General features: G+C 42.6%; 1 protein-coding gene across 11 annotated transcripts in view; it reads left to right on the top strand.

Moving 5' to 3' along the window:
* Positions 1-24187, top strand: part of pde9aa (phosphodiesterase 9aa) — a 210723-nt gene that overhangs the window by 70177 nt on the left and 116359 nt on the right. For 8 of the 11 annotated variants that reach the window (XM_084315192.1, XM_084315187.1, XM_084315185.1 and 5 more), the window contains 5 exons: positions 4840-4894; positions 5893-5963; positions 18966-19050; positions 22337-22397; positions 23147-23230. In XM_084315192.1, the coding sequence (XP_084171318.1) occupies positions 4840-4894; positions 5893-5963; positions 18966-19050; positions 22337-22397; positions 23147-23230 (356 nt within the window). The remainder of the gene's footprint in view (positions 1-4839; positions 4895-5892; positions 5964-18965; positions 19051-22336; positions 22398-23146; positions 23231-24187) is intronic. The other 3 variants (XM_084315186.1, XM_084315184.1, XM_084315193.1) reach the window with 3 other exon arrangements.

Genomic DNA, 24187 nt, shown 5'->3' with positions numbered 1-24187 from the left:
ATGTACACCACGCAGGAGCAGAGAGAGTCTTCGCGGAGATCAGACGTCGCTATTGGATACTTCAAGGGAGAGAAGCAGTGCGACGCTTCCAGCGAACCTGTCTAGACTGCCGAAAGTGGCGCGCGCAGCCCAGCATACCCCGGATGGCTGACCTACCTCCCTGTCGCCTCCGACTCGGCGACAAGCCATTCCACTCCACAGGCATGGACTGTTTTGGCCCGTTGTATATAAAGAAAGGAAGAGGAACCGAGAAGCGGTGGGGTATTGTATTCAAATGCATGACCACCAGAGCGATACATATCGAACTCCTTCCAACCATGAGCACAGACTCATTCCTTATGGCCTTCCGAAGATTCACATCACGGAAAGGAAAACCGTCTACATTGTTGTCTGATCACGGGACAAACTTCAAAGGCGGAGAAAGAGAGCTGAGAGAGAGCTTCCAAGCTATGGGCCCAGAACTTAAGACCCACCTCGCTCCATCCCAGATTGACTTCCAGTTTAATCCCCCGAACGCACCCCACTTCGGTGGAACCTGGGAACGAGAAGTACGTTCTATAAAGACAGCCCTGTACGCCGTGCTTGGGGCCCAGACTGTAGCGGAAGAAGTCTTAATGACAGTCCTCACGGAGATCGAGGGAGTATTGAACTCCAAGCCCCTCGGCTACGTCTCCAGTGATATAGCAGATGTCGACCCAGTCACCCCCAACACACTCTTGATGGAGCGGCTGGACCCCGCGCTACCCCAGACCATGTACAGGCCTGAAGAAGCGAACGGCCGAAGAATGTGGAGGTACAGTCAAGTACTAGCTGACAAGTTTTGGAACAGCCTTCTACTCCACTACCTACCGTCTCTACAGACCCGCCAGAAGTGGGTAAAAGAGAGAGACAATTTGACAGAAGGAACAGTCGTCATGATTATCGACCAGTCACTACCCAGAGCTATGTGGCCGGCTGGCCGCGTAAGCAAAGTGATCACCGGTGCCGATGGCAAGGTCCGAGCAGCTGAAGTGCTCGTCCAAGGGCGAACTTACACACGACCCGTGGCGAGGCTAATAGAACTGCCTAGACTCCCAGACACTATCGATGACGACCATGACCCCACGACTTTGTGAGTTGACTGACCCTTACAGCGGACCTTGAGTGGTAGACAGTGCGGTTAATCTGTCTCTGCTTAGCTAATTAGGTGGGACTAATTAGGGGGCGGCTGTTGTGAAGGATCAGATTAAACCGAATATATATATTTATTTATGGATATATATTTAATAGTATTTGTATATCGTTTGATATCCCTTGTATATTCCTTGTACATATACACTGAATATCCCTTTAGTCTACTAACAGCCCATAATAGTTTCATTCTCTCATTGGACAAGAACTTGGCGCCAGCAGCCAAGCCCCTTGGTTCAAGTTCAATCGTGCCGACGAACATGTCGTTACTAGCCCCGGTTCCGCGTAGGAATACGTCTGCCGAAATACGAATGGTACTATTTGTTCACAGCGCATATATATATGGCGCAAGTAAAGTAGAACTTTCTTTTAGTCCCTTAGCCCTTAGTTCTTTACCCTCCAACCTAGTGGCAAGACGTTAAGCCTCACCCACGATACACGTGTGGTGCAGTATGGTCAACTTGGCCTCAGAATGGCATTGAGACATCGTGTGGATTAATAGTTGAATTGTCATAGTTTGGCACTATACCGTCGAGTGGGACGTATTTCTATTAAGTTAATAATAGTCTATTATGTATGGTGCATCGTTCGGTTAGAGTTATAAAGTGAGCAGTACCCCCATCGTTTTCCTCGCGTTATCTAGAGTCTTAACCAGGCTGGGCAGACCACGTGTGGTGCTTTCATCCGAGGAGTTCTGGGCAAGGACGAGTGGACCTGCACATTGGATTACCTTACCCGGACGACGGCGAGCCCTACACGGCTTGGATTATCTACTTGCTTTGGGTGCTTTGATTATGCCATGGATAACAGCCAACACTGGTAAGTGTTGGAACTACCCCCGAGAGGAGTCCAGGTGAGACGGCGCTCTAACCCGAGTGAGGTCGCCTCACGTCTCTTCGTTGTGGACCGGCAGCTACCGTCTACAAGAGGGCCCAACTGTATTCATCTGTGGACCAAGGTTCTGTGGGCACCGTGTTCAGCACTCTGAATTCTCCCAAGAAATCGTTGGCCAGATGGGATATCGCCAGCGGCTCTCCTAACCCCCCCCCCCTACTGACTTACAACCAGCGGGAACCCCCTTTAGTATATCCAGCTATAATCATTAAGTACCATCGCTATAGTTCCCTAAAGAACCAGGTTGTATACTTGCTTCCTGCGTAACCAGAGATTGGACATTCAATGTTGATTTGCCTACGAATACTCATTTGCCTTACAAGTGCATTCAAATCATAAATGTCATTAAGTGAACGTTGTATATACCCTTTGCTATATATTAAATATTCGACTTATACATTTGTGTGGACTTGGTTTCATGGTGGGAAAGTGTTCATCATATCTATATCATGTACTGTGTGGCCAGTAGTTAAAGTACATAAAGCGGTAGTGGTTTAATGATACCATACTTATCAATACAGTCAGGGAATTGTACCCCTCAGTTACAATAATAATAATAATAATAATAATAATAATAATAAATAATAATGATCATAATAATAATACAAATGAATCAAAGTTATCACTTTGGTCCATAGCTAGCAGCTGCTCATGTTTCACTATCTCCTCATGTATGATCATTCTATGCTTTATATGAAATTGACAAGCAACGTTATTAGGTGTTCCTTGGAATTTCCTTGGACATAATAAACAGTCATGTGACCACCACCTTTAACATACAGTATATCCTTTGTTTGAGACTGTTTTTAAAGTTTAAATTGTTTTCTGATTGTAAAGGACTTTGTTTGATCTGGAGTTAATGAAAGCTCTCTATGAATACAGTAACGGTGACTTCACTTATGTTGGTACTGCATGCATTTTCCATTCCTCTTGGGAGTGGAGCAAATGAGTCGTGTTTACCACAACGGTGTTCTTTGAAGCTTTTATGATTCTAGTCACCTGATCAATAGATTATGACTGAGAGTTATTTATAGTAGATCGGTAGGGATTAGGAAAAGCAACATCACCTTGACAGACTCCTTACCTGAATCACATCACATGAAGCCATTAATTGGCAGTGCTTACTATTGGTCAAAGACGTAAGAGCAAAATTCATTACCTCTTTGTTTATCACTAATTTCTTTCCATCTCTTTTTAAGATAAGATATAATATTCCTTTGTTGATCCCCTTGGGGCATCATACTGTAGCAGCATGGGGGGGGGGTACAGGTATGGACAGGGTAATAGAAGAAAGACATAAATGTAGGCGCCTGACAACCCTAGAGTTTGCAGAGGAGTTTGAATCAGAAAAGAGAACTCAAGTCACATGACTTGGGCTTGAGGCAGACTTGACAGACGAGACTTGATTTTGAGATTTGACATTAATAACTCTATACTTAACTTCAGACTTGAGATTAACTCAGTTTGGAGTTATTTAGTTAGAAAACCCATCCTCTGAATTGGTCAAACTGAAAGGGGAAGCCTAGGGATGAATTAGAAATGTTATTGAGCAGCCAGTGGAGAGTATGAATGTCATATATGAGCTGAAAGTACACAACCTCTCCAGTGTTTAACTGTGTACATAAAGCAAACTTACATCCTTTAGGAAAAAATCTAAATCCCAAATCTAACTCATATGGCTCAACATTTACCTCTGTGATATACCATCTGTCTCTTTACTATTCTTAAAAAATGTTGTACCCTTTACCTGTTACCCTTTGAAGGGACCTTTTGTCCTCTCGCCAGGCCGTCATTGAAAATAAGAATTTGCTCTTAATTGACCTGCCTGGTTAAATCAAATAAATAAATAAATAAACATTTGAAGGCTATCGATCCCCAACGCAAGCATTTTGGTGACATTCCACTTAGCTTTGTTCTTCTGCCAATCAACTTCGATTAAATAGAGGACATTTTAATGGTTCTATTTTGAGCCTCTACTGATCTATGACCCCCTGACGAAAGACTCATAACGACACGGTGTACAAATTGGTTCTGGAAGCAAGTTTTTTTTTTAACTAGTTCTCATCGCGGTATGTTTATTGGCCTTGAACTTTGTCCACAACCTAGGGCTGCAGTCAGCCAATGGCACAGCTTTGTTTTTGTCACTGGGCTGTTCTCTCTCCGAGTGTGGGAAGAGGGGGGTTATATGAGTGTGTCTTCTTAATATACTGTATCATATGGATGCCCGGCTCCTCTCCCCTGCAGACGCAATGCCAGTCATCCGCGGTGAGAGCAGGGGTAGGAGAAACCTGTATTTCTTCTCCTTCTGTCTCTCCATCTGTCTCCTTCTGATGTTCCAACTCTCTTTCTTTCTCTCTTTCACATTCTCTGTCTCTGTTGATGGTTCAGATACACTGTGTGGCTGTGTGTGTGTGTGTGTGTGTGTGTGTGTGTGTGTGTGTGTGTGCGTGTGCGTGTGTGTGTGTGTGTGTGAGGGTATATACTGTAAGGGCTATTGGTATATCTTCTGCTACGGTCGAGGATATAATTAAATGTTCCAGCTGATTGGACTCAGCCTCTTGTTTACCGTAACCACCTGTGTGATTTTGTGTGTGTGTGTGTGTGTGCATGTATTCATGCGTGTGTGTGTTTATGTTTACAAAGTGGCTCTGTATGTATTTGTGTGTGTGTGTGTGTGCTTACAAAATGTACGTGTTTGTGAGTCAGTGTGCGTAAGCATGTCAGTGTGTATGTGTGTGTGTTCATGTGTGTAACCCATGTGTTCTCTCTCCTCAGATAAAGAGGAACTCTTTCAGAATTTACTGACACAGGTCGCAGAGCAGTTCTCCAGGTAAGAGCCTCCGTTATTATGTGTCCTTACAGGCACTGTGCCGTCACACAACTTATGTCACTATTACCTAACTAGCCTGCTACCAGTAATAATTAGCTAATTCATGTGTCGCTGTCCCCTCTCCACCCCCCGCTGTCTCTCTGTCTGTTCTTCTCACTTTATTTTGCACTTTTCACCCACTTTTCGTCATTCTTTATTCTTCGGCCGCTCTGTCTCTCTCACACAATCTGTCTCTCTCTCTCTCTCTCTCCCACTCACTCACTCATTTACTCACTCACTGTCTTGGTATAACTTTCTGTAACTCTCTCTCTCTCTCTCTCTCTCTCTCTCTCTCTCTCTCTCTCTCTCTCTCTCACACACAATCTGTCTCTGTCTCTGTCTCTCTCTCTCTCTCTCTCTCTCTCTCTCTCTCTCTCTCTCACACAATCTGTCTCTGTCTCTCTCTCTCTCTCTCTCTCTTCTCTCTCTCTCTCTCTCTCTCTCTCTCTCTCTCTCTCTCTCTCTCACTCACTCACTCACTCACTCATTTACATTTACTCACTCACTGTCTTGGTATACATTTCTGTAACTCTCTCTCTCTCACACTCACTCACTCACTCATTTACATTTACTCACTCACTGTCTTGGTATACATTTCTGTAACTCTCTCTCTCTCACACTCACTCACTCACTCATTTACATTTACTCACTCACTGTCTTGGTATACATTTCTGTAACTCTCTCTCTCTCACACTCACTCACTCACTCATTTACATTTACTCACTCACTGTCTTGGTATACATTTCTGTAACTCTCTCTCTCTCTCTCTCTCTCACACTAACTCACTCACACATTTACTCACTCACTGTCTTGGTATACATTTCTGTAACTCTCTGTCTCTCTCTCACACTCTGTCTCTCTCTCTCACACTCTGTCTCTCTCTCTCTCTCACACACACACACACTCGCTTTCTCAACCTGTTCACTTCTCGCCATCTCTCCGTCTCTCTCTGTCTGCAGAGCGTTCAAGATCAACGAGCTTAAGACTGAAGTAACCAACCGCCTGGCCATGTTGGAGAAGCGAGTGGAGCGTAAGTCTCTAAGTCTCACCACCACACCCTCGTGCTGCTCCAGTGCCTCAGGGCTCTTTTAGTGTCCGCTCACCATTCGTTTTGAAGCTTAGAAGCTTCATTCTTCTCAGGCGAGAGTCTCAATGCGGAGGGTAAATGAGAGCAGTGTGGTAAACAGGTTTTCTGTAAGGTTGCATGATGTCGTTGTCTGAGAATCACTGATTCTCAAAATCTATGTTCTAATCTATACATTATAATTTCTATAAGTTTCAAGTTTTGTTTTATTTGTCACATATAAGGTACATTACAGTGAAATGCTCGGTTCTGTATGAGCCCCCTAAGTACAGTAAAAGTAAAAAGAATAAAGACCAAACACTATACAACACTAAAGTAAAAAATGCAAACAAAATGCAAAAATGAGGTAGAGATGTTGTGCAAATCTTTTAGTAATAAATAGATAAAATATGGTGTAGTGTTAAAAAGTGTTTAACGTGTCTAAAGTGAATGTTAAAGGTGAATGTTTAAAGTGGGTGTGTGCATGTGGATGTGTGTGCAATGAGTGTAGAATGGATGGGTTAGTGTTACATAGTCATTGAGCATGGGGATAGAAGCTCCTTTCGAGTCTCTCGATCTGTGCTTGCCATGAGACTCCGGTAGCGCTTGCCTGACCGCAGCAGTGCAAAGAGGCAGTTGTTAGGGTGACTAGAGTCTTTGACTCTCCTCTTAGCCTTGGCCCTGCAACGCCTGGTTTAAATGTCCTGGAGAGTGGGAGCCCACCTCCAATTGTGAGTTCTTATGTTGATGTAGATCACATAGCCTGGAATAACGTTTTTATTACTACATGAATGCCATGGTTAAGGTAAGGGTTACGGGTTAATGGTTAAGGTTAATGTAACTGAAACAGCTTTTTAGGTGAAAATTATAATGAGTTCCGGTTTTGCAGCTCGGCCAGTGGGTGTCGACCCATTTCCAGATCACACATAAGGACTTAACGAGGACTTAGCGAGGACTAACGAGTTACCGGTAGTTCAATATTATGTTACAAGAAAACCCACTTCAGACACAAGAGAGATGTTCCCTGATTATCCCCTGAATCCGTCAGATGAAGGATGACATACCAGTATGTCCATTTTAAGTTGTCAGATAAGTTGATATTTACTGTAACTCTCATTGTCTTATGACTCTAAGCTGGAGTATTGGGTACATTCATAGTTAAAGACAGTGAGGAGGAAATCTGTTGAGTATTTAAATTCTAAAAGATTTGGACACAGACATTATTCAACCATAGTTCTTCATTCTTCGTCTGTATTTATAGATTTTGACAGATCACTATAGCAACTGGTAGCTAAATGTATTTTTTTTTATGCCCAAACAATCTCCATATTCATCTCTATTTCTATATTGAGATGAGCTCTTTGCTTATATCAGCGCGTCACCAGCTACACCAGATGGATGGCGAACCCATAGTGTCTATTCTAGGAGTCCTGTCCTGCACTCTTGCTTTGCCCCTGGCAGTCCCTGTTATAGCCCTGGGAGTCACATAATAGTTCTAAGACCTGCCGAGTTCTGGATGAGTTCTGCCTGTGGTTCATACGGTTCCACCTCAAGTGTTCCTTTATTAATCCCCTTGGGGAAATTCAGGTGTAATAGCAGCATGGAGATATAACAATAATAAATATTAATAACTATCTATATAGTACTTTTTTGACACATGGACCGCAGTCCAGAGTGCCCCACAGCAATTCGTATAAAATGAACATAGGCATTAAAATCAGCACACAATTGACAGAATAAAAAACGATGCATAAATTGCAGACATAAGAATACCGTACTTTTCGCACTATAAGCCGCACCTGAATATAAGCCGCAGCAGCTAAATTGAATGATGTGTACATATATAAGCCGCACTGGACTATAAGCCGCCGGTGTTTTAATGTTTAATTACCATATGTAATTAGCATTGGGACACAATACTGTCGGACAAATAAGTAAGGGATAATGTATAGCCTACGAGGTCATTGTCGCAAAATAATTGACCGACACGGAGTTTAAAATACCGAGGCGCCGCGCCGAGGTGTTTTAAACGTAGTGAAGGTCAATTATTTTGCGACAATGACCGAGTAGGCTATACATTATCCCGCTTATTACATGGCTAACTTACTAACAATATACCTAATTCATTTGACAAATCGCAGTTGTTCTGTGGCTCTGTCAGCCCAAATAAAGTGATTATTATTATCGCGGGCAGCCTCTGTGTTCTGGCTCCGCTGTGTTCTGTCTCCAATAGTATCGCTCGTCGCTCCGCCCCCTCTCATCGCCGGCACGGCAGTGTCTAATTGCACTGAAACAGTGTGTCAGTGGGCTTGATTGCGAACAGCTGCGCTCTGCGGTCATTATTGAAAAATCTGCGGTCATTATTGAAAAATAATGACCGCAGTCGGGGGGCTGTTGACCAATCACAAGCAAGCATTTCGGCGAATGTGAAAACGCCATGTAATAACAAGAATTAACTCATTTACAAGTTGTATTAAGTTTAGAAAATAAGGGAACAGATAAATAACATTTCAATGCAGTCAAAAAAGCAATATTTAGATTTTAACATTTTCGGGTTTGGTCACGTCGAGTCACATATAAGCCGCACCGTTATATAAGCTGCAGGGTCGAAAAATGGGGGGGAAAGGCGCGGCTTATAGTCCGAAAATTACGGTAAGTATAAAAGACAATAAAAGTAGTGCAATGTAAACGTGCAGACTTAAGAATAGGCATAAAATAAGTAAATGTTGCTCGAAGGCATGTGAACCCCCCCAGAACAGTCAATCCCCCAAACACCCCACACATCAATCCCTACCACAATCCACATCCCCATCCAAGACACACCCCCCGATAAAGCACGTCATGACACAAACAGCCTTCGCGCCACTCACACCGCCATGCACGGCGACAGGAATGCCACCCCCGCAGGTCCATTGACATACATTACTCCTGCAATTATGTGAGGAAATGGTGTCTCTGTTCAACTTCATGGTACAATACTTCAAATGCTTAGGTTTTAGCTCAAAGGAGGAGTGTCATCATTATCTTGTAAGTCAGTCACACAAACTGAACAGGGTATGGCAGTGCATGCATTGTAGTACTTACTATTAGCTAACCATGTGCATTGTAGTACTTACTATTAGCTAACCATGTGCATTGTAGTACTTACTAGTAAATGTAAATGTAAATGTACTAGTTACTTACAGCTCAGCATTCAATACCATAGTCCCCTCCAAACTCATAGCCAAGCTCAGGGACCTGGGCTTGAACTATGACCTCTGCCAGTGGGTCTTGGACTTCCTGATGGGCAGACCCCAGGTGGTAAGAGCAGGCAACTGCACCTCCTCATCCATCACGCTCAACATAGGGGCCCCCCAGGGCTGTGTTCTGAGCCCCCTCCTCTACTCCCTGTACACACATGACTGCGTGGCACAGCGGAACAACAACACAATCATCAAATTTGCTGATGACACAGTAGTGGTGGGCCTGATCTCTGCCAACGACGAGAGGGCCTACCTGGAAGAGGTAGAGAATCTGTCACAGTGGTGTCAGGAGAACTGCCTCTCCCTGAACGTCAGCAAAACAAAAGAGATGATTGTGGACTTCAGGAGGTCGGGGGTCAAGGACTACAGCCCCCTCAGCATCGACGGGGCACCGGTTGAGAGAGTGAACAGTTTCAAGTACCTCGGAGCCCACATATCCGAGGACTTGACATGGACCACACACATTGACAGTGTTGTGAAGAAGGCACGACAACGCCTCTACTTCCTCTGGCGCCTAAGGAAGTTCCAAGTCAGTCAGAAGATCCTTAGGAACTTCTACTCATGTACAATCGAGAGCATCCTGACTGGCAACATCACCTCCTGGTTTGGGAATAGCACTGCACAAGACCGTAGCAGACTACAAAGAGTGACACGTTCAGCCGAACGCACAATTGGAGGGGGGCTTCCCACCCTCCAGAACATTTACAACAAGCGGTGCAGGGGGAAGGCTAAGAGAATCATCAAGGACCCCAGCCACCCGAACAACTGCCTCTTTGAACTGCTGCGGTCAGGCAAGCGATACCGGAGTCTTAAGGCGAGCACAGAAAGACTCAGAAGGAGCTTCTATCCCCAGGCCATCAGGCTGCTCAACGAACAATAAACACTATGCAGCAACCATCAAATGCACACAGCACACACATCCACACGCACACACTCACTTTAAACGGGCAACTCACTGCAGCACCCACTTTACACACTTTAGAACACCTAAACACACTTTACACTTTATATTTATTGGTAAAGGATTTGCACTACAACTCGCACACCTTACTGTAAATTGTACCTAAATTGTACCTCATCCCATTTCTGCTCTGCACTATATAGTATTGTATATTAGTACATTGCATAGTATATTGTATATTGTATGGTAACTCAGTTACTTCTATTCTGCATCGAACATTGTACATATGTCTATACTGAACACTGACCTCTATTTTTACTTCTATTTTACATGCTATACTATTTTATTTCATACTATCTTGTCTAACACAGTCTCTGGAGCGAAACAGTAAGAAGCATTTTGTATAAAAGTATTCTGTACTTCTGTATGACAACTATTAAAGAAACTTGAAACTTGAAACTTGAAACTATTAGCTAACCTCAAACTGAACAGTGACATCTCCTTAGCAAATGATCTCAATACCTTCTATGCGAGTTTTGAGGCTGTGAATAACAACACCAGCCTACAAGCCACGGCAATGGGGGTCTGCTGATGGAGACTCAGTGTTCAGGGTAACAGAGCATGAGGTGAGGCGGACCTTTAAAAAAGTGAATATCAGGAAGGCAGCAGGACCGGACGGCATCCCCGGCCGCGTCCTAAAAGTCTGTGCCGACCAACTGGCCCCCCGGTATTCACTGACATCTTTAACCTGTCCTTAGAACAGGCTGTCATCCCCACCTGTCTGAAGAAGTCCACCATCATCCCTGTACCCAAAAAATCTACGCCCGCTTGCCTCAACGACTACCGCCCTGTAGCTCTCACCTCCATAGCCATGAAGTGCTTTGAGAAGCTAGTGAAGGGCTACATCTGTTCCTCCCTCCCCATCAACCTGGACCCCCTGCAATTTGCATACCGCCCTAACAGGTCCACGGAGGACGCCATAGCCCATGTGCTGCACACAGCAGCATCACACCTGGACAAGAGGCAGGGGAACTATGTGAGAATGCTGTTCATCGACTACAGCTCAGCATTCAATACCATAGTCCCCTCCAAACTCATAGCCAAGCTCAGGGACCTGGGCTTGAACTATGACCTCTGCCAGTGGGTCTTGGACTTCCTGACGGGCAGACCCCAGGTGGTAAGAGCAGGCAACTGCACCTCCTCATCCATCACGCTCAACATAGGGGCCCCCCAGGGCTGTGTTCTGAGCCCCCTCCTCTACTCCCTGTACACACATGACTGCGTGGCACAGCGGAACAACAACACAATCATCAAATTTGCTGATGACACAGTAGTGGTGGGCCTGATCTCTGCCAACGACGAGAGGGCCTACCTGGAAGAGGTAGAGAATCTGTCACAGTGGTGTCAGGAGAACTACCTCTCCCTGAACGTCAGCAAAACAAAAGAGATGATTGTGGACTTCAGGAGGTCGGGGGTCAAAGACTACAGCCCCCTCAGCATCGACGGGGCACCGGTTGAGAGAGTGAACAGTTTCAAGTACCTCGGAGCCCACATATCCGAGGACTTGACATGGACCACACACATTGACAGTGTTGTGAAGAAGGCACGACAACGCCTCTACTTCCTCAGGCGCCTAAGGAAGTTCCAAGTCAGTCAGAAGATCCTTAAGAACTTCTACTCATGTACAATAGAGAGCATCCTGACTGGCAACATCACCTCCTGGTTTGGGAATAGCACTGCAAAAGACCGTAGCAGACTACAAAGAGTGACACGTTCAGCCGAACGCACAATTGGAGGGGGGCTTCCCACCCTCCAGAACATTTACAACAAGCGGTGCAGGGGTAAGGCTAAGAGAATCATCAAGGACTCCAGCCACCCGAACAACTGCCTCTTTGAACTGCTGCGGTCAGGCAAGCGATACCGGAGTCTTAAGGCGAGCACAGAAAGACTCAGAAGAAGCTTCTATCCCCAGGCCATCAGGCTGCTCAACGAACAATAAACACTATGCAACAACCATCAAATGCACACAGCACACACACCCACACGCACACACTCACTTTAAACAAACAACACACGGCAGCACCCACTCTCCACACTTTAGATCACCTAAACACACTTTATATTTATTGGTAAAGGATTTGCACTACAACTCGTACACCTTACTGTAAATTGTACCTAAATTGTACCTCATCCCATTTCTGCTTTGCACTATATAGTATTGTATATTAGTACATTGCATAGTATATTGTATATTGTATGGTAACTCAGTTACTTCTATTCTGCATCGAACATTGTACATATGTCTATACTGAACACTGTGACCTCTATTTTTACTTCTATTTTACATGCTATACTATTTTATTTCATACTTATCTTGTCTAGCACAGTCTCTGGAGCGTAACAGTAAGAAGTATTTTGTATAAAAGTATTCTGTACTTCTGTATGACAACTATTAAAGAAACTTGAAACTTGAACCATGTGCATTGTAGTACTTACTATTAGCTAACCATGTGCATTGTAGTACTTACTATTAGCTAACCATGTGCATTGTAGTACTTACTATTAGCTAACCATGTGCATTGTAGTACTTACTATTAGCTAACCATGTGCATTGTAGTACTTACTATTAGCTAACCATGTGCATTGTAGTACTTACTATTAGTTAACCATGCGCATTGTAGTACTTACTATTAGCTAACCATGTGCATTGTAGTACTTACTATTAGCTAACCATGTGCATTGTAGTACTTACTATTAGTTAACCATGCGCATTGTAGTACTTACTATTAGCTAACCATGTGCATTGTAGTACTTACTATTAGCTAACCATGTGCATTGTAGTACTTACTATTAGCTAACCATGTGCATTGTAGTACTTACTATTAGCTAACCATGTGCATTGTAGTACTTACTATTAGCTAACCATGTGCATTGTAGTACTTACTATTAGTTAACCATGCGCATTGTAGTACTTACTATTAGCTAACCATGTGCATTGTAGTACTTACTATTAGCTAACCATGTGCATTGTAGTACTTACTATTAGCTAACCATGTGCATTGTAGCAGTACGTATTAGCTAACCACGTGCATGTGATAATCAATACAGTGAATGTGGTGTGAACACATATTGATTGTACATGTTCAGGTTCAACCATGCAGCACAGCTTTATTATTATGCCTTATGTAATGGGCTCTCGTCAGTCAAGGGGCACTTATTAACTCAGCCACCCTCCCCCATCACTGAGTCACTGAGTTCCCATCTGGGAAGAGATGCCCTGTAGAAGAACAAGTCAGAACATAATCCAAAATGAATCCTCTTTACATAACAAAGCATTAAAAGACAGGTTCACTCTGGCATGATGTCAACTAGCACAGGCCACCATTTCACTAACGATGTCAACACAGTCAACATCATGACAGACAATGTTTAAATAGGGTTAAAGAAAAAAGGTGAACCTGTCCCTTTAAGTCTGTCAAGCTTTGTAGATAGTTGTTTCTAAAACATAAGGTCAGTCTTTTTTCAGTTGTGTTTTATTGACTATTCTTCAACTTCCATTGACCCGTCTTATTAGTTGGTGTACGGAGTGACTTCCATTGACCCGTCTTATTAGTTGGTGTACGGAGTGACTTCCATTGACCCGTCTTATTAGTTGGTGTACGGAGTGACTTCCATTGACCCGTCTTATTAGTTGGTGTACGGTATGACTTCCATTGACCCGTCTTATTAGTTGGTGTACAGAGCAACTTCCATTGACCCGTCTTATTAGTTGGTGTACGGTATGACTTTCATTGACCCGTCTTATTAGTTGGTGTACGGTATGACTTCCATTGATCTATCTTATTAGTTGATGTGTGTGACTTCCATTGACTTGCAACTGAGATAACAACATCTGTTCATGCCTTCTGAATTCAGCTGCTTGAAGGCGACTGTTTATGAAGTGCTGATAAGATAAGTAGCAATAGCACACAGATTATGTGGTCTGCTACTTTACTGAGACTGGCTTTTGACCTCCTATTAGGAATTTGCTAAACATTGACAAGAATCTGCAGTGCATGTCTCAGGGCAGCTCTGGCTGCAATTGTAGCTTACCACCACCGGTATGACTGTGTATGAACGAATAATGGACTCTGTGAAGCGCTCTGAGTCAGAGAAAAGCGCTATATAAATCCAATCCATTATTATTATTATTATTATGTGTGCTTCGTCATCATAATCAAATCAAATTTCAAATCAAATGTATTTGTAAGGCCCCCTTAATGTCCCCATGGGCCGGACACTTCTTTAAACAAGTCAAGAAGAAACATCACAATAAATCAAGAACAAAACAAAAACACCATGAAATCCAAAATAAAATGTAAAATAAATGAATGCAACACTCCCAGACACACCCCACACGAAGGTAAGGAAAAGCTCACTAAAAACCTAGCAATAGAAAAAAAGCACCACAGGCAATGTGGAGGGGAGAAACCTTAGAAGGGCCGTTCAAGGGGGGATCTCCCTTCCCTTAGATGTCGGTGATAGTAGTGTAGCTATAAAACAGGCGAAACAGCTGGTAAGCATGTATATACGTGTAATGAAACACAAATAAGTACATGCAATAGCAACTGGGGTACATAAGAACATTTTGAAAGATTGAATCATCCCACTTATACAATACCAGCTCAAGGATAACGAATGGACAAACACTCTCTCAGCCATGGCTGGCTGTCAAAGCAGGTCGTCTGCCCCCCCCCCCTGTTTTATTAACTACCGGGAGGAAGTTTTCACAGTGTTCCAAGGCTGCCGACCTCGCTGTGTACCTTTTACATTCACCCGGACAGCCTGACCTGACCGCTACAGGCCGGGAGTGGATGTGTCAATTCTCTCTGTAATCAGATCATAAACATGCAGCTGTAAAGGATTGATAAAGACACAGGCAGGCAGGTTTATTTGTCTAGGCCTTTTATCAGGTTATATGTCTCAAAGGGCTAGTGGTGTTGTGGCAGCCTTTCACCATGCAAACGTGAGTCCTTAGATATCCATCTATTAGATATCTATGAGTCCTTTTTAGTTTAGATATATATGAGTCCTTTTTAGTTTAGATATCTATGAGTCCGGGCGGCTACGTGGTGCAGTGGGCAAGGCGCTCACCACGAATACTGGAGACTGGGCTCGAACAGGTACGCCTCCCTGTTCGAGCCCAGCGCTCCACATTGCTTTCAGTTTAGCTGGTCGTCCGCACTAATACACATTGGCAGTATTAGGGGGAGGGAAACTGATGGGTGGGGATCGGGCGTTGTGGACAGCGACTCCTACAGGTCGGTTGGTGCGCCTGCGCAGTAGAATCAGGAAGCGATGGGGGCGGGGCCCCTCCAAAGCCCAGACCCCTGACGCTGAAAGATCGCGCCGCGCAGGTGGAAAGATGCGACTGCTGTTACCTCGAGTATCGGAGGGGACTCGTGCTATGTATGACTTAGTCCACATTGCAGCCGGCTTGTGGGAGGCATGAAACAGCGTTCAAAGACAGGGGAGGGTTGAATTGGATGATACGAAAATTGGGATGGGAGAAAAATAGAAAATGGGAGAAAAAGTGGATAAAAAAATATATATATATATCTATGAGTCCTTTTTAGTTTAGATATCTATGAGTCCTTTTTTTTTTAGTTTAGATATCTATGAGTCCTCTTTAGTTTAGATATATATGAGTCTTCTTTAGTTTAGATATCTATGAGTCTTCTTTAGTTTTAGATATCTATATCAGCAGCCCTGAATGACGTTTGACCAAGTGCAGTGTATGTTTTCGGAATCTTTAGGAGAATGTGTTGAGCAGAACGAGTGTTGTAAGTGGCAGATGTGATTTGCAACAGGTGACATGGGTAAGGGGGGACAACCCAAGGAGGGTTTTGTAAATGAGTGTGAACCAGTGCATATTGCGACGGTGTGCAGGGATGGCCAGTTGACGGAGGAGTAAAGGGTGCAGTGGTGAGGGTTGAAAGGGGCATTGGTGGCAAACCGGATAGCAGAGTGGTAGAGGACATCAAGTTTGTGGAGTGAGGTCTTACATGCAGATCTGTAGACTATGTCACCATAATCAAGCATGGGGAGTATTGTCATTTGAATCAGAGTGAGTTTTTCAGAGGAATTGAAGGTGGAGCGCATTCTGTACAAGAAGCCGAGTTTGGATTTGACCTTAGACTGTAATCTGGTGATGTGGTGAGAGAAAGACAGAGTGCTGTCTAGCCAGATCCCCAAGTATTTATACTCTGTGACCTGTGAGTCTTCTTTAGTTTAGATATCTATGAGTCTTCTTTAGTTTAGATATCCATGAGTCTTCTTTAGTTTAGATATCTATGAGTCTTCTTTAGTTTAGATATCCATGAGTCTTCTTTAGTTTACATATCTATGAGTCTTCTTTAGTTTAGATATCTATGAGTCTTTAGTTTAGATATCTATGAGTCTTTAGTTTAGATATCTATGAGTCTTTAGTTTAGATATCTATGAGTCTTTAGTTTAGATATCTATGAGTCTTTAGTTTAGATATCTATGAGTCTTCTTTAGTTTAGATATCTATGAGTCTTCTTTAGTTTAGATATCCATGAGTCTTCTTTAGTTTACATATCTATGAGTCTTCTTTAGTTTAGATATCTATGAGTCTTTAGTTTAGATATCTATGAGTCTTTAGTTTAGATATCTATGAGTCTTCTTTAGTTTAGATATCTATGAGTCTTTAGTTTAGATATCTATGAGTCTTTAGTTTAGATATCTATGAGTCTTTAGTTTAGATATCTGAGTCTTCTTTAGTTTAGATATCTATGAGTCTTTAGTTTAGATATCTATGAGTCTTTAGTTTAGATATCTATGAGTCTTTAGTTTAGATATCTATGAGTCTTTAGTTTAGATATCTAGGCTCTGATGCTGGTGCTCCCCAGAGGGAACATTTAATCAGTAATCATGTTGTAATAATTACACCCTTCTTCACTAAATCTGAGAATTCACATACTGTACAGTATGTCATTCATATGTTCTACAAAGGTCCAATCAATACTTGTTGAACAGGACTAACTATCTCAGAGCTTCATGTCGTACTCTGTGGAACGACCACATTTATGGTATATTGACTGGGAGGACAACGTTTCTACCGGTATATTGACCTATCTCAAACCCGCCCTCTTTTCTTGATCCTCCAATCACAACTGTTGCTTCCCTCAGACCATGTGTGGACTGTGTGTGTGTGTGTTAACTGTGTGTGCGGATTGTGTGCATGTGTGTGGACTGTGTGCATGTGTGTGTGTGGACTGTGTGTGTGTGTGTGTGTGTGTGTGTGTGTGTGTGTGTGTGTGTGTGGACTGTGTGTGTGTGTGTGGACTGTGTGCATGTATGTGTGTTGTATATTGTGCCTGTCTTCATGCCTTTCATAATGCATTCAAACATAAACAAGAATGTTAACAGTGATACACTGGACCACTACCTCTTCTGCTGCTGCTGGTCTGCACAGATACACACCTCTACTCCTAACATGTGCTCCTACAGTAGTAGGAGCACATGTAGTAGGCAAGCGGATTTCACAATAGCCCCCTCTGTACCGACCCTCTCAATCACCATGACAACATGACCTCGGCTCACAGCGGGCGGTCGCCATGGTGACTGACAACCCATCAGCACTGTAGAAGGCTTTCTTTGAGGAAAAAAAAGGAAGTGAGTGTCATTGTCCTGGGAGGATGTTCTTATCTCCAGTTATTTGTTGTCAGTTTTGAGTTGGATACAGGATGTGAAGGCTATCTGTACAGGGTGGCTGTCTGTAGCCCGCAGGCTCCATCATTTGGCTGGAGTGGTAGTTGATGAGGTGGGTATAGCGCTGGGAGATGGCTATAACGTGACACCCACCCATGTAGTTCAGTGGTAATTAGGCTGATCAAGTGGATCTCAATGTCCCAAAAAGGTTATACTAGTGGCTGGTAGGGATGCACCGATACCGATAATGGTACTGCATATTGGGCCAGCCCACTACCAGGCCACAACCAGTCAGTCAGTATCGGAGTCAAATCAAACATGTTCTCTCTAATGGTGAAAACGGTTTCAATCCTTTCTATCTACTGACCCTAAACTAATGCTCTAAATCTGTACTGTTTAGCACAAGGGAAAAATCTGATTGATTGGCACTCTGTATAAGTAGGTCAAGCAGGCTGAATCCATTGTACTATAGAATGCAGCCAACCCCATAACTACCCAAGTGGACTTTTTGAGAGGAATTATTATTCTGATTTGACGGACAGCCCATGGATACCTGGTCGCCACAGCAACAGTATGGTGCCCACACAGACCCTCGTCCCATCATCACTTTGGTCACCATGGTCACCTATTCTAATGGGACCTGCAGTGCGACACTTCTCAATCTCCACCACTTTCATCCCCTCCACTAGAGACAGAGAGAGAGAGAGAGAGAGAGAGAGAGAGAGAGAGAGAGAGAGAGAGAGAGAGAGAAAGAGAGAAAGAGATGAGTATGAGAGAGAGATGAGTATGAGAGAGATGAGTATGAGAGTCCAAAGAGTTCTGATAACTAAGAGTTCTATAAGCTAGTTACCTTGAATCGACAAATCCATTATTCATAAAGTCATGCACATAAAAATGTGTAGATATGGTGTACATAAAAACCTTGGATCTCTCTCTCACGATCTCTCTTTCTTTCTCGCTCTCTCTCTGTCTGTCTCTCTCTCTCTCTCTCTCACTCATTCCCTATATATATATATGTTCAGATTATGTGAAGTTTATTTAATTATTCTCTCTCTCTCTCTCTCTCTCTCTCTCTCTCTCTCTCTCTCTCTCTCTCTCTCTCTCTCTCTCTAGTGGAGGGGATGAAGGTGGTGGAGATTGAGAAGTGCCGCAGTGACATCAAGAAGCTCCGTGAGGAGATGGCCACCAGGAACACCAGGTACCTACAACAGCAAAACCACCAACAATAATTATATTTTACCTTCACACGACTACTATGGTACACATATTAGTATAAAGCCCCTTTGAATTGAGAGAAAGTAAGAGGGGGGGGGGGGCAGAGCAGGGGGGGGTGCCCAGCAGCCTGTGTCTGACACACAGAGAGAGAGGATTATTGTCCTTTTTTCCCACGGCCCGAGTTGAGTTGAGTTTATTGGATAATTGGATATATAAAAAAACTGTACTTTTATTTTATTTTTCATTGTTATATTATTTTATTTGTATTAAATTATAATGTAAAATATTGTAAGGAAGGGGCAGGGCTTGATACGTTTTTTGTTTTTTTTACTTTACTTCCCCCTGTTCCTTCTCGAACACTTATTGTATGGAAATAGTCTTTGACTATTTACCTTTTTGTTTTTTAAACTTGTTTTATGTTTCTATGTTCGAGACAAATCTAAATCAAATCAAAATCAAAAAGGTTTACACGTCGGGTTGCACACCTCTTTGTGTAGTGTTGTGCACTTTACTACGCTAATATGTCTATAGGCCTATTACTACTGTATGCACTCAAGGCTGTTGCTCTCAAGTTTGACACTGTTTGACGAACAATGTTGCTTAGCTGACAGAGTTGTACCCTTCCCGCTGACCTGTTGTACAGAACTTGTAAGTTGCTTTGGATAAAAGCGTTCAGCTAAATGACTAAATGTAAATGTAAATGTTGTGGCCGTCCACAATGATATGAGTTAATTTGAAGTAACATGTCAATCATGGCCCGCCCCCTTTTTTTCCATATAACAACAAGCAACTTTGGTTGGAAGAAATATCTGTCATCATTATCTGTGCTTGTCCGACTTGCACGTCCCCAGACTCCCCACGGACGATAAAGAGTCATCGTGTCATCAGCAGTCCTTTGATGGTTTAATGCATCAGGGATGCAGGACACATAACTATTTACATCACAGGGATTAATTAGGACACATAACAATATCCTGAGGGACTCTGCCTGTGGCATAATTACACTATTAATTAACCTTCTAATTTGTGAGACCAGGAGGGGACTTTTGTGGATAATTGAGGAAGGCATCCACCTTTTTGACACAATATATATATAGGGGAGAACGGGGGACGTTGTCACACTTTTTACTCTAGTGTGAATTGCTCATAATCAAAACATCTTTCAATATAGTCATTCCTACATTAAATTGAAGCTTAAGATGTTGGCTTGAAATGTGTATCCCTCTCATTTTCCAACGTATTGTAACAAAGAGGAAATCACCTATCAAAGACACTCTGACACATTGTGACAACCAACCCCATCATGGGGATGGTTGTCACACACTATGGGGTTGGTTGTCACCATGTGTTTTAAAACGTTTAATGGGAAAATCTTTTAGATTTTAGATTTAGATTTCAGATAATGATTGAAGAAGTGCATCTTTAGTCGACGGCGAAAGATTGGACGTGTTTCGGCTGTCCTAACTGGGGTGGGCAGTTCATTCCACCATTGTGGGGCAAGGACTGAGAATAGACAAGAAGGCAGAACTAAATTTGAAAGTTTAATTGCATTGACAAGTTGACAAATACATAACTTGGGGGGGTTTGGTCGGCTGGACCTTTCCCAGATCTTCCCTGGAGTTGGGTGCTGGTCTCTTGCGTGTGCTTTGGTGGATTTTGGTTGGTCTTCGTCGTTGGGCTCCCTCGGTTCTGGCGTTTTGGGGTTCCTTGCGTGGGGGGCTCGCTCGCTGTATTCCGGGGTGTCCTGGGGGTCCCGGTGTCGTCTCGGACCATCCCGGTCCTGCATGTCTTCTCATTTGGCCACTGTTGTGTCTGTCTACTTGAGTGTTTTGGAGTCGTGGCTCCTTTGGCGTGGCTGCGGGTCCTAGGGCGCGTGGCCTGTCATTCCTCTGTGGAGTTTGGGGGTGGGGGCGTGGGATTTGCTGGTTTTCCTTGTGGTGGCGGGGGCGCCGGGACTGGGAGAAATGGGGTGCCCATTCCTGTCGCCATGCATGGCGGTGTGAGTGGCGTGTGGGCTGTTTGTGTTTTCCTTCGGTCATGGCGTGCTTTATCCCCGAGGGGATGGGGGGGGGGGGGTGTCTTGGATGGGGATGTGGTGGGGTTTGATGTGTGGGGTGTTTTGGGGGACTGGTTGTTCCGGGGGGGTTCACATGCCTTGGAGCAATATTACTTCAAACCTCAACTTCAAACTTCAAATTACTTTATTTTCCTTTCGGAACTTCATTTGTTCTATATATTGTACTATTGTACTTATTTAATTCCTATTCTTATGTCTGCACGCTTACGTTGCATTACTTTTATTGTCTTTTCTATTCTTACGTCTGCAATTTATGCATTGTTTTAATTGTGTGCTGATTTTATGTTCATTTATACTAATTGCTGTGGGGCACTCTGGACTGCGGTCCATGTGTGAAAAGTGTTATATAGATAGTTATTAATATTTATTATCATAATATTGTAAAATGTATGCATTGAAATGTTTGTAAAGTCTCTACATGTATTACCATTTATTGTTATTATTTAATGCAAATGCAGAACCACATAATGTACTGTAACTCTGTTTTAAGTTATCAGAGGAATAGTGCTTTCAATCATTATTATCTAAAGATAGTAAGGTAGCCAGCTTTCTGGTGATATATTACATTCACATTTGTTTTGGATTGACAATAGCAAATACATCCAAAGAATCTTTGTGGTTCTTCATCTGGAGGGTTGAATTATAGAGGGAGACTAAGGCCATGTTCGCCCCCCACCCACCCCTCCTCTGTTAGCTTATCTTCATCCTTATTGGTTGTTGAGACAGAATACCAGTAACAGATAAGGTAATGTGAAGGAAGAGAGATATCAGCCACAGAAATGAGTAGGAGGCGATGTAAATAAAGTATTTTCTCAATTTGATGTCAAAACTAGCCAAATTGTTAGCCTAGCTTACCCTTGTCGTTTGTAAATCATCAAAAAAGGTGAAATACGTCATCAGAATATAACAAAAATCCCTTTTTAAAAAATCCGCTGAATGACATTTAAAATGTCAATATGTTTCTAAGACCCTAAACATGACAAACTGTCACTCAATCAAATAAGCCTCCTCTACTTTTACTGGTATAAGCAATTTCACATCTCACTCCATTCATTTCGTAGAGTCCCTTGTCTGCTTATTTTCACAGAGCTGGTGACGGACATAGCGAGGGAGCTCCACGTCTCCCTTCCTCCCCATTTCTGACAGTAATACACAGTTGTATTATATTTGACTGACATTTTCTTTTTTTTAGCAGCTTCCTGGATGACAACAAGAAGCTGACTCCTCGCAGAGATGTGCCCTCCTACCCCAAGGTCAGATTAACTGGAGAATCAGCTTTCATTCATTTTCTCTGCCCTGTTTAATCATGGCCAGGTACAGACTGAGGCATTTTTAGTAGAGGTGCACCAATATGGATACCAGTATTGGGTATTGGCAAAACAATTATTTTATTTCAAAGCTTTATTTATACTCAATCGTAAATACAGCATATAAAATCACAACAATAAGATAAGACTAATAAACTAACCTACACTGTAACACGCAACACTTTGATGAACATTGTTACTCAGCTGATAGAGTTATACCCTTCTTGCTGTCTTGTCGCACAGAACTTGTAAGTCGCTTTGGATAAAAGCGTCAGCTAAATGACTAAATGTAAATGTAAATGTAAGACGAGGGTAGACAAGGATAACAAATCAATTAAAACACGTACAACTTGATCAACAATGATTAGTGATCAAGGTCTTAAACTCTGCAATAGAGGGGAGAATCAAAATGTCTAGGGATTGTTGGAGTTCATTCCATGAGCTAGAGGTGTCATAGTAAAATACAGATTTACTCTTTTACTCTTTACCTTCCGTCAGAGGTCACAGTGATGAGTGTCGTATCTATCACCTAATGAATCTGAGGGCAGAGTGATAGACAGAGTCCAAGGATTTAAAGTTGAGGCTGCAGCATGTCTATAAATTATATCACCATAGAAGTCCAAGACTGATAAGAAAACTGCTTCAACAACTCTCTTCCTACTAATCAAAGGAAAGCTGGTTCTGTTTCTGTACAGGAAGCCAATTTTCTGTTGCAACTTGGAGGCAAGGTTGTCCACATGGAATTTAAATGTAAATTTCTCATCGAGCCACACACCAAGGTATTTATATTCAGTGAATCTCTCAATGCTAGAACCACATACGATAGATATGTGTACACCATCATAATCAATATTTCTGCATACATTTTGTTTACTAGCATTAATAACCAATTTAAGTTTAATAAGAGCTTCCTGGAGGGTAATAAAGGAAAGTTATAAGTTCTCAATGGCCAACTGATGGGCTTGACAACCATTCAATGAAGACACAACGTCATTAATATAAATAGTGAAGAGAACAGGACCTAGACTTGAGCCCTGCTGCACAGCTTTATTTATTCATACAAATTCAGATAGGGCATTTACACACTGACGTCTCCCTGACAGATAATCTTGGAACCAAACACATGCATTTCTATCCAAATCTTTTTAAGAGTAAATGGTGATCAACTGTATCAAAAGCTTTTGACAGATCAATAAAGAGGGCAGCACAGTGTTTCCTCTTGTCTAATGCAGATATTATATCATTAGTAACTAATGAGATGGCTGATAATGTGCTATGGTTGACTCTGAATCCAGATTGGTGTGGGTTTAATACTTAGTAATTTGAGAGAAAAGACTTAAGTAAATTGTTCACTAAAGATCATTAACCTTCAATCTAAAATACTTGTACTTGGTATCGATGAAGGCTACAAATACCAAGAAATGTATTTGATGATAATCAAATAAGGTGTACCTATCAATTACATTAGAACATACAATGAGAGTTTGGGATTTGGTTAGATTAAAAGATAATGGTGTAACTACTGTACATATAAGAATGCTTTCCCACACAATTTACAGACAGAATATAGTAGCAGTAAACAATGGTCAATATCAAGCAAAGTACTCATGTTGGTACTCTGTATTGGTGAGTACTCTAAACAAAGTCAGCAAAGTGTGGTATTGATGCATACATTTTTACTATGCCCTTATGCATGGATTAGGGCTGTCCCCGACTAAGGATTTGGATAGTCGACT

Source organism: Notolepis coatsorum (assembly GCF_963971535.1).
Source record: "Notolepis coatsorum genome assembly, chromosome: 5".
NCBI lineage: Eukaryota > Metazoa > Chordata > Actinopteri > Aulopiformes > Paralepididae > Notolepis > Notolepis coatsorum.
Note: the sequence above shows the minus strand (reverse complement) of the source record. Positions and strands in the feature narration are given on the sequence as shown.